This window comes from Taurulus bubalis (assembly GCF_910589615.1).
Source record: "Taurulus bubalis genome assembly, chromosome: 3".
Taxonomy (NCBI): Eukaryota; Metazoa; Chordata; class Actinopteri; order Perciformes; family Cottidae; genus Taurulus; species Taurulus bubalis.
In genome coordinates, this window is record NC_136591.1 from 14,539,925 (window position 1) to 14,551,911 (window position 11,987).

An 11,987-nucleotide genomic window follows, 5' to 3' on the forward strand; every position below is an offset into this window, starting at 1 on the left:
CGAAGTTGTTTCTACCGTGGCCCTCGGAGGGGTCGGCCCCACCTGTCACATACAACACAGACACACCTGCAGCACACTGCTCTCATACATACACACATACATACACACACACACACTTTGATGCATGCTTTTCTCTACATACACTTTACTCTTTGCGTCAGTGAACTCTGCTTTCTCTCTAATTCCACTATGAGTCTCTGGCAACGTCACAGGAACTTGTTACTAAAACGAAGCGATTCAATAAAACATTTCAAAAGACAAGAAAGAGACTGGAGTTTGGAATTTTTCTCTTTATTTTTTTTTAAATGGAATGTCAGAAGTGATTATGGCTCATTTAGGAGGTTTAACTTCTCATATTTAGAGACATTACGTACAAAACAAAGATTTGCATGATCGCATGCCACAGGTAGACAGTGTGTTAATAGGTTAAATAGCATTAGAATCATTACACTGCAATAAATAGACAAATACATAAGAGGTGTGCTTAATTCTAACTGGCGTGAGCCACTCCACATCTGGAGTTTGGCTCATTTGTGAGAAACACTGATTAGAAATGGATGATTTACAGTACAAGACAAAGTGGTTGGGGGCCAGTGACACGGTTGGCACATGGAAAGGTAACGTAAAGAAATAAAAGATTAAATAAAGAAAAAGGCTATTTTCAAATACAAATAATGGAAAACACGCAGCAGGTGAGGGAGGCGATGCCAAGATCGATATTCTTTCTTCTGAGGTTCCCGGTCACAAAAAGAAAAGAACTTTTTTTATATTTTATTTTTCCACCTTGAAAATATTTCCGCCCGTGACTTTGGAGAGCGGTGTGGCTTTGGTCAGGATCATGGTCAAAGTAAAGGAAGGAGGCGGAGCTTTGTGGTGTCTTTACTGGCAGCTTTCAGTCTGGTAAATACGTGAGCCCTGAGACGAAGAGGAGCACTTCTTCAAACACTCGGGAATCCAACGGTAAGAGTCCCATAGGGCCGGGGAAGCTGGTCTTTCGGAATTTGAGGAATTTCTTTTTTTTTTTTTTTAAATATAAATAATAAGCACAGGCTTTATGTCAGGCTAGTTTCTAGTCGGAAAAAGACTTTGGTGTTCTCCCGAGAAACGTTTGAGGGACAGCTAGAGTAGCTGGAAAATAGAGATACGGGGCCATGAACCACAAACAACCACAAAGCTAGCTAGCCAACTGTTGTCACATTTGTAGTCTGATAAACAGATAAACACTAAATGTATCAGATTCAGTGCCTCATAGTTATAAGCTAGTGCAGGTAGCATGGGGCAAAGTACGCTAACGTTTTTCCCGTTTTCCACACATCTATCTTTTTTGGTCCCCGTTGTCTTTTAGGGGCTCTGTACATTTTTAATACTTTTTTAAATTTTTCTTTTTTTTTAATTTACTTTAAACCCACCTCCAGAAGGTCACTCTACTTTGCAAAAAGTGTATTTAAGAATATTATTATAAAATCTCTTTGTAAAAGCCTCCTTCCCATTGTAAACATCTGTATTTGTAGAAACTGGGCTAAAACATGCATTCATGTATGTGTGTGTGTGTGTGTGTGTGTGTGTGTGTGTGTGTGTGTGTGTGTGTGTGTGTGTGTGTGTGTGTGTGTGTGTGTGTCAGTCAGACAGCAGAGTGCAGAGGCATTCCCGCGGTGTGTGAAGGGGAGTGTTCGGAGAAGGAGGACGAGGATCGGGAGGTGGCCTCTCTCTGTAGGTCCTCCACCCTCCTCTGGAGCTCTGCTCTCAAGAACAGCAGCTCCTTCAGCGTCTGGTGCACCGGCACCTGGAACAGGAACAGACTGGTTATAGGGGACCACACAGCCAGGACCAGAACCTTATGGGCTCTCTATGACAGATAGGAATGTGTGTGTGTGTGTGTGTGTGTGTGTGTGTGTGTGTGTGTGTGTAGCATAAAGTTGTAATTGTATCAATTACAGTATAAAGTTGTAATTGTATCAATTAAAGTATTACATTTAGAAGTGAAACAATGAATCTATTAAAGAAATATTAATTGGCAACTATTTTGATTATACATTATTCATTTTTTTATAAAACTAAAATAACTGGTTGCAGTAATTTAACTGTGAATACGTGATGTGTTTTCTCCGTCTGACAATACGTTGAACATCTTTGGAGTTCAGACAAAGCATTTGAAGATTTTTTTTTTTATACTATTTTATGACATTTTATAAACCCAAGACCATTTTTGATTACCAAAATAAAATCAGCAGATCAATAAATAATTGGCAAATTACATTTTTTTTTATTGTGTCACAGTCTGTGATGTCAATGATGAGCACAACATTGATCTTCAAACATGGCAGTGCTCTATAACACAGCAGCACTACCCCCTAGTGGGATCCAGGAGAGTAGCATGCATTTGGCCCACAGGGACATTTGTTTCCTTCATGGTCTGAACGATCTGCGTACCTGTGGTCTCATGCGCGGATTCCAGCGGGCGTAGTAGCCCGTCCACAGTTCCAGATGTCTGGAGGAAACCAGCGGACACAGAACGTGGTGCTCATAGTCCACGTAGAAGGGGTTGGTGAAGTCCTCCGGCTGGCTGGAGGGGGGGACATTGGAACAGTCAAGATCGTGACTCCTACCGCTCTCACGCGTATCAAGGTGGCCAGTACCTTACCTGTTCACGTAGGACCACAGGGACACGGTGTCAGTCTGCACCTCCTTAGCCGCCCTCTCCTGTTCGCTGCTATACAGGAAGGTGCCGAACAGACAGCTGTAGAGGTGGTCCAGCACCGTGATCAGGAACAGCTCGTTGAACTCAAAGGCTGCTGGGAACTGCAGTCGGAGGCACAGAAGTCAAAATGAGCACGTCGGATATCGACATACATAGACTTGTTTTTATAAACTCTCGCTTCTCTTGAACCTTTCACTTCCTTTCCTAACTGCCTTGTCTCTGAGCAGCCAGCATCTCACTTCCTTTCCTACCTGCCTTGTCTCTGAGCAGACATCATCTCACTTCCTTTCTTACCTGCCTTGTCTCTGAGCAGACAGCATCTCACTTCCTTTCCTAAGTGTGTCTCTGAGCAGATGTCACCTTGCCCTCTGAGAGCAGAGCAGAACCCTTTGCAGACCTGATCTCTGGGTTCTCCCTCTTAACTTCCTGTGCGTTACCTGTCGGGTCATCTGCCAGACGCAGTCGATGAATTGGACGAAGAGAGGCGAGCGCTCCGAGTTGGCGTGGTTCTCGTCGCCGTGGCCAACGCGCTGCGGCAGAAAGCAGAACTTTGAATAGACACGGCATCTTGATGTGTGGAACAAGTACCGTGACGGGTCACAATGTGGAACACAAGTTGTCTCTTTTCTGTTGTAAATGCACACATGTTAATACTTGAATGACATGTTTTGACGCCGTTTTTGATTTGTGGTTGGCTTCAAAAGTCAATAAAAAAATCAAATTTTCCGACATCATCATGTGTACATTCTGGGCATTTATCTCTAGTTAATTAATTAAAAGTCTCTGTAAAAAAGAACCAACGTGTTCCCAGTTTGTCACGCCACAGAAAAATGTTTCGTAGATTTGTTTTTTGATGAAAACACAATGTTCCTTACGGCGGCAAACTTGTGACCAAAGCTGACCCACTCCTTCTCCACCAGGACCTGCAGACACACACACAGAGAGAGAGAGAGAGAGAGAGAGAGAGAGGGTCATCACGCTGCAGGGAGGAAGACCTCTGAACTGATCACTGCACTGCAGCCTTGGTGTGACCTGGAACCCTCGCAGCGTGCGGTAGTGGCTGTCCAGCATCAGCATGGCCAGAGAGGTGAGCTGAGCGGTCCGGTCCCAGCCGTCGCTGCAGTGCACCACCACCGACGTCTTCCCCGACTCCAGCTTGTCGACCATCTTAGCTGCTCCTGCTAATAACAGCTAACACACACACACGGTATGGTTGAAAAAAAATACTTCCACTGCGATGAAGAAACAACCGGTCTGTGTGCCAAGTTACCCGGATGTACTCCAGCCAGTGCGTCTGGTCGATGGCGGAGTGCCAGTGGGCTTCGTCGATGGTGGGGTAAACCACGTCCTTCATCTTCCTCAGAGACTCCCTCATCACATGGATGTTGGGGATCTCCAGGAAGTTCAGCTCCACGTTCGGGTAGAAGCTCTCGCTCTCGTACCCGCCGTCCTTCGCCTTGTTGGTGACTGCGACGCTGCTCTGCCGGGCGTCGAAGATGGTGAGCTTGTGGGACTGGGCGTTGGCATCCATGATGATTTGGAGGAAGCGCTCGTCCTCTTTGCAGCGGCGGTCCGTCGGTCCGACCAGCGGCTGGCTGCAGCGCACAATGGTGGCCTGGGTCTCCGGGTGGATCCAGGATAGGACCTGCAGGGAGAGCAGGCGCCGGTTCAGGACCGGGAGGAAACACTGTTGCCCTGGGCGACATGTCCCTTCATCAACACACCAACGTCGTTTACTTTGACTCTAGACCACTCACACCGTGCTGCTGCCACACATACCCACGAGAGCATCCAATGTGGATTCATCTGCCGCTGAAAATAGTCCCAAACTAATTCAGCATTACCTCCTGTTTGAGTAATGCTTGCCAAAAACTGACCGGCTGTTTTAAGAGATAAGATAAAGGTCTCCAGTAGGAATAAATGGGCTGCTACTACTGTAAAATACTGCTGCAAATATGGGTACCGATTTGAATATCATTGTTATTATGCAGGTTTTATATGATGCATTCTATCAATTACACTTTTGATACACACTTTTTTTAAATCTTACTTCATCAAGTGCGTTTGATTTTATCATCTTATTCATCCCTATTTTTATGTTCTTTTCTGAATCCATTTTCTTGAATGGAATGTGCTCTACAAATTAAGTGTATTATTACCATTATTATATGTATATATTATTATTGTTAGTATGGGCTTCTCCGACGTACCGGTATGCGGTGCTTGGCTCTGAACATAGCCACCCGTCTGACGTCGTCCTCTGTGATGTGGGTGGGGATGACCAGGATGGAGGGATAGGTGTCACACAGCTCATAGCTGCTGTTCAGCTTACTGATGGCCCAGCTCTCGTTGGGGAGGCCCTGCCCAACACACGGAGAACAGGGAGGAACTTGTCAGACAGAGTACAGTACTACCATGCAGGCTTTCCTGTGGAACCAGAGGCTTGGTGTGCGGTACATTTATATCACTTAGTATGAGGGTGTACCGTCATCGCTACACACAAACATTTCCTTCACTATTCATTTCCAGCCGCTTCCATTTTTGTAGTTTTTCCTTCACTGTTGAAGGATAGTTTGGATATTTTGAAACGGGGTTGAACTAGGTACTCCTCTATAGTCAGTGTATTCAGATGTCACACAGTCCTTTGCAACTGGACGAGAAACGTATGTAGAATCTCTTCAAAGCCACTAGACTCAAACAATTAAAACACAAAAAAACGGTATGGATAAATTTCACTTTAAACTCAATCTCCTGTCGGGAAATATTCTAAATATAGGAACCACCTAAACACAGCAGCACATTCATTTGCTCCCGTCTGTTCCTACATCTACTGTAGTAATACACAGACTATGGAAAAGTACTTCAGACCACCTGAACCCTCCCTTTATTAAGCTACTGCCAATCAAACTCAGCACCTCCTGCGCAGAAATTTAAAGTTAAAAGTATTCCTGGTGGCTTAATCCCTGCCTGTCGTCAGCTTTAAATGTGAAAATCCAGCAGGAAGTGATGAGTTTCATTGGCCGTGACTGATTTGTCATGACTGTTGGTGTGCTGATAGAGTCATTCAAGTGTATAGAAGGTGAGGGGTGGATGCGACAGCTGGTGTGCAGTTACCAGACGTCTGTACTCTGCCGTTGGGTCGTACACCTTCCAGCCGTCCACGGGGAACTGCTCCTTGTACAGGAAGGCAAACAGGCGCTGAAAGAGAGCGACACGTTATTCATTATCAAGTCATTTATTGATTATTAATTTCAAATAGTCAGGACAATAGTTTCAAATAGTAATAACCCGTTTCCATCAAAACCTAATTGATGTCGTCAAGTCGCCTATTTTGTTTCAACGAAAAGTTAAAAATGATAAAACAATGACACGATCCCTCACTGGCATCCCGCCGGTGAATACTACCAACTGTGTGTGGTGAGACTGACCAGGCTGTGGGAAAGAGGGAAGGCGAGCTTGGCCAGCAGCTCCACCACGTCCGGATGGCCCTCCTCCGCCTTGTAGGCGAACCTGGGACTCCTCATGTCCTTGCAGACCAGCTCCAGGCCTTTGGTGTTCCCTCCTTGGTTGGGGACACTGATGGTCTCCAGTCTGCTGATGACCCCCAGGTTCACGTCGAGGACGAACGGAGACTCCTGGATGTGCACAGATGGACATTAACACACAGCCGCAAAGACACACAGCCGCAAAGACAGACACACACACACACACACACACACACACACACACACACACACACACACACACACTAAATGGATGTGAAGTACCCGTTCCACGCTGGTGAAGTAGAGCTTGTAGTCCGTGATGGTCAGCGTTCCATTAACCAGACCACTGAACGGACAGATGTACATCACATCCTTGACTGCATGTCAGCACACAAGGAAACACAAAAGGTATTGATTTATGGGGAGGTAAGAAAAGAATCACATATACATTGCACTACATGATGAATATGAACTCACTCCGGAAACCCTGGCGCGATTCATTTTCTTAGTCTGAACAGTTTTCCCTCCTGACTTTCCATAAATTAAAATGTTTTGAATCTGTGAAAAACCTTTTAGAAATAACATCCTGTTCTTATTGGTGCTCAATGTGGAATTCAGAGCATATCCATTGACTCCATGAGGCTCTCAACATGGCGACGTTTGAGCCAGCAGCTAGCATTAATGCTCAGAATATAGAATGTAGCACCTCTAAGTGCTAAACAGAGAAAACGTTTTAGATCAGGCTTCCTCTTTGGCTCTCGTAACACCGGGTTGATGGACGGGGGAGGAACTCACCTGTGGTCTGGACCGTCTCTCCTGGGAGCAGAGGAACCTGGTTCTGGAACATCGTGGCCTGCTCCCCGTATCTCAGAGCTGGGAGGTTCTGCACAGAACACGGACCGGTCAGTGGGACCACAACAGGCTAGACCTGCACCACTGACACCAAACAGGCTCTTACTGAACGTGTAGCAAACGGCTAAGACGGGCGGTTCTCTCTACGAGTGTTTAGACGACATCACGCACAAGCTAACCGAACGCTCAGGCATAACAGCATGCTCTTCACTGTTAGCGACTCAAAGTCTGTCCAGCAGCGGTGCATCGTGGGAGATTTGTGTATTTACTGCTTAAAAAAAAAATCAAACTGCCTTCTTTAGGATGAAATATAATTTTAAGGAGGCAGTTTGTTGTAATTTGATCTTAATTAGTGAAAATAAATTAGAGTTATGAGCGTGTCGCTTATTATTATTTTCTAACGATAGAAATGAAAACTTCTGTAAATATGGATACAAATCACAATGCACAGATACAACACTGATGACAGAGAAATATGAATGGGATATTGCAAAAATATTAAAGGGGTATTTCAAAAATATTAAAAGGGATGTTAGAAATTAGGCAACAGAGAAGGAAGTTCAGAATCAGTAAATAAACAAATTAGTTGTAACACTGGCAGAGAGATAGCCTGACTTTTAGTCCCTCGTGTGGGCCGAGCTCCAAAAGCCTTGATCCTACACTTCCCACAATGCAAATCAACAGCTTCTTTCTCAGACCCAAACTTGTCTGTCACGTGTGTTATTCTGTCGTCACTTCCTCAGGACAGCGGCGCTGAAGGGATCTGAGACCGAAGGAGGCAACGAGGCATGCAGACCAGGACAGAGTGAGGAGGAGGAGGAGGAAGGGCAGACAGACAGACAGAGAGAGCAAGAGAAAGAGAGACTTGCCAGAGCATTGGTAGGATGCTCAGAATCACTATCTCCATGGTAACAAAGCCCTTCATCATGTGAATCTTGCTGGAGAGCCAGCATGGAGAAAGTGAGAGAGAGAGAGAGACATCACACAGTAAATAGACATAGTTCTACACGTCTAAATGTTATTACGTCATTCCCCTCGCTCTGCTGGGCTGAGTGTGTCGAGCTCAGAACACACACCAAAAACATACAGAATTCTGTGTCCACGTAATGATGTAATCCACGTGAGCGGGCTGGAGTCCATCATCATTAGAACTCGATCTTCTATTGCTAAGATGATCACGACCTCAGTTTTTTTCCCGTGTCCCACTCCAATCTCAGAAACGGCGGCCAGTTGAACCCCCCCCCCCCCTTCCCAAAAACTCTTCGGATCTACGTGATTCACGTGGATGGCATATTTTGATTTCAAAACAGCGAATTTTGCCGAAAGGTGACGAGTTTGCAGGTATGATATATATTAGGGCTGGGCAAAGTTGAAAAAAATTTAACTGATTAATCGCATGATTTTTCTGCGATTAATCTGGATCGCTTTATGCACCAAATTCAATAATGAAGTAAAAACTAGTGTATTGCGCGCTTTTATTTTAAGTAATGTTATCAGGACAATATAACAGGCACTCTGGGGCAACAGCAAGTTTATTCTAATGTAAAACAGCGTAATATCATGCTGAAGAAGAAACATTTGTCTTTTATCATCAGGGAACAACATAAACAGTCTGTTCAGTAGTAAGGGTCTCTGTGAGGGACAAGCCACTCCTTTTGTCATGTTCAGTTTGTTGCTTACCGTAAAGATGTATGTGAAAGACCAGCAATTGATTAACTTCATACAAAAGCAAAAAGTGCTTTTGATCTTGTTCAGTTAAGTGTTTCTTACTCAGTGAGAAAAGTCCAATCTGTGTTGGCTTGAACGAGTGCACTGAAGTCTGGTTGAATGAGGTGTAAAGGACAGCTGACAGGTATCTCAGCAGCAGCTTTGAGGCTCCTGTGAGACTGAAACTACAGAGCAATACGTGCTGCAGTCTGTTGGCAACAAGCCGACTGAGGCTGCGGAAGCATACGCAAATCGCCTTCAGAGTAAAAGCAGTACCAATGTATTGCATTTATGGCGTGCATCTTATTTATTTATTTTTTGTTTGACCTCACGCAAGGCGGACTGGGAGAGCCGCAAGATGCCCAGGTATGAACTACTCCGTCTGGGAGAGATTTAAAGTGCAGCACCTGCGTGCGGCCCCTCCTAATGCGCAAAAAAAAAAAAAAAAAAAAAAAAAAAAGAGTTAACGCGTACAGTACAGACATTGCAGTACAGAAATGGAAAAATAGTGTTGAAAAAAAAAACACTGAAAAAGTGAAACACTGATGAATAAACACCCTGAACTTGTGGTGTTATTGTGTACCCAGAACACCTCATTGGAAGAGGGATGGAGTGTGGAGGGGCGGTGGAAGTATAAAAAGCATGAAGAAAGGTACAGAGGAAGAGGAAGAAGAAGGAGGCAGACTGAGCTGGATCTGCCCCGAGATGAAGTGTGCAGTGGGTCTAAATCAGGAAGCCCCTCCGACCTCATGACAACCTGATTGCAGCCACACGATCACTTCCTGTTTACGCTACATGAAACAGAACATGCACACACGGAAGATTATTTAACACATGATATGATCTTTGCATCAGTGGAGCAAAGCACACTGTTTCTTTACTCCCATCTCCGTGTGCGTTTCATCCTCCGTTCAACGAGAAGGAAACACCAGTTAGAAGGAAGCTTCAGCCTAAAGCTGAGCTCGGCTTTTGGGTGTTTAGTGCGTCTGCGAAATGTACAGTCTTCAAGAGAAGACAAGCTGATGAGACTACAACTCTTACCCTGGGAGTCAGCCTCTTGGACACCTGCAGACACCAAGTACACACACACACACACAAAACAAATGGAGTTCATGTGAAATGGAATCGACGGCATTCACGCTCCGATATCAGACAGAAGGTAACTTTTACTGCGAGGCATTGCATCTCCTCTTTAAATCGTCCAACAGCAAAGGGAAGGTGTCCCGTGTTCGGTGCAAACGGCCAAAAGCAAATGCAACGAGCGGAAGCTGCTGCGAGGTGAACTGCACGACGGCGGAGCAAATGTATGTTTAAAAACCCAACAAGCAACAGAAGCGCTGTATCCGACTTCATTCCACAGACGTGACAACTCTAAAGGGCACTGAGCACTATTTGTGAAACTTTGTCTTGTTTTAAAAAAAAAGGGTCAACAACACAAGCTATAGTCTTTTGACCTCTATTGTATTGGGGGTGGAGGCAGAAAGCTCAAGAGACTCCAAACCAGGTGGCAACCTCTGGTTCTGGAAGGTAAAGCCAATAAGGAAGTGCCATGAAGCTGCATTCTCTCTAATGGCCATCGGGGGCGCCACCTCTGGTTACAAAAATAACCGTTTTAGGTTTAGTTAGGAGAGAAAACCCGAAAGGTACCCGGTATGTTGAACTAGCAGGGAGAAGACAAACTGCACAGCAGCTCAGCAGTAGCTTCGTCTAAACAACAGCAGCTGTGACACAGTACATACATACACACTTAACAGACAAAGCTCTGCGCACACACACACACACACACACACACACACACACACACACACACACACACACACACACACACACACACACACACACACACACACACTTCTGCCAGCCTTACCATGAAATCTGGTCTTCTCCTAGCCTATCAAGTTACAAAACACACACCGATGAGAAATACTGTCAGCAGAGTAAGAGTGTGTGGGTTTGTGTGTGTTAGCTACCTTGTTGTCCCTGGCGATGTCAGATGGGACTGAAGATACTCCGATCTGACTGGAGATGGTGGCCGCTATCAGCTGTTTACACCACTCCACATGAGAACCTGTTGGACTGAAGGAGGGGCATAGCTTTTGATTTATTGATGGCTGTAAAAGAGAATTACAAGAAATATAACAACAACAAGGATTACCATCCCTCGCTTTAATTCTACAACACGGCCTCTTATTAAATCATATTGAAATTCCTTGTTACTAAAAGATGATATTTAGCTCAGTCTTTAGACCTGTCTGTCCAGGGTAGTAAGTGGACTATGGGTGTGCAGGCTTTTAATGCGTTACTATTAATATATTTTGCTGATATTATACTCACAAAAATCTTATTCCGGGTCAAATTACAATCTAAACTAATATGAGGGCACTGAACTAAGCGGTTGGTCCAGTCCTTTTTTTCCAAATCTCGCATTCAGGAAAACAATTCAACTGACATGTATTATTTTAATAAAAATGACCACTTCATTAAAAAGAGATGGATCATTTCATAGTTCTTGGCCAGACTCAACTGTAACCAAAGCATCTGTAGTGAGCGCGAGCCTCGGTTCGCCCGTTAGTGGTCTGCATTAGTGGCTCCTAACGTTCGAACTAGCTCGTCCTGTTACTAGCTACTAGCTGCCTGTCTGTCTGTCTGCCTGCCTGTCTGCCTGCCTGCCTGCCTGTCTGCCTGTCTGCCTGCCTGCCTGTCTGCCTGCCTGCCTGCCTGTCTGCCTGTCTGCCTGCCTGCCTGCCTGCCTGCCTGCCTGCTGCCCCCCTGGTAGACTACAGTGTTGTTAAGCTGTCGCCCTTCTTCTCGTGGTACTTTAGGTACAAGTTTAGCCTGTAGCTACACTATCAAAGCTACTGTACTGTCAATTATCGTCACACCAAACTACGGTTAAAAATACGCTAATATATGTGTAGCTTTTGCTTATAAAAGTTGTTCTAAAAGTTAAAACTGTAAAAAAAAAATTAAAAAAAGTACCCATTGGAGCTACGCCGAATCATATACGTTACACGGTTATTTTGAACGAAAATATTTTGTGTAATATTTCACGGGATAAAATATTGGGGAAAAGCAAAAAAAAACACAACACGGGAATGGACGACGCATGAAATATACTTGTGATATGGAGCCACTCACCTGTCCAGTGTGTCACCGGCGGCTGGTCCGCATGTCGGCGAGCCCCAGAGCTTTCTGTTCGGCCCTGCTCCGTCCGCCGCCCCGGCAGCTGCGGCCTGCTTCTCCAT

The 11,987-nt window shown here is 45.0% G+C and overlaps 1 protein-coding gene across 1 annotated transcript; it reads right to left on the reverse strand.

Moving 5' to 3' along the window:
• Positions 1 to 1,410: 1,410 nt before the first annotated feature.
• On the reverse strand, positions 1,411 to 11,987 carry mtmr1a (myotubularin related protein 1a; the record flags this gene model as incomplete). Its single annotated transcript, XM_079215174.1, has 17 exons — positions 1,411 to 1,783; positions 2,431 to 2,563; positions 2,642 to 2,799; positions 3,136 to 3,228; positions 3,574 to 3,621; positions 3,731 to 3,889; positions 3,969 to 4,343; positions 4,909 to 5,058; positions 5,813 to 5,896; positions 6,127 to 6,333; positions 6,466 to 6,560; positions 6,979 to 7,066; positions 7,905 to 7,973; positions 9,784 to 9,807; positions 10,610 to 10,633; positions 10,713 to 10,818; positions 11,881 to 11,987. The coding sequence occupies 17 exons, from the start codon at positions 11,985 to 11,987 to the stop codon at positions 1,622 to 1,624; spliced, it is 2,082 nt and encodes a 693-aa protein (XP_079071300.1). The 3' UTR covers positions 1,411 to 1,621.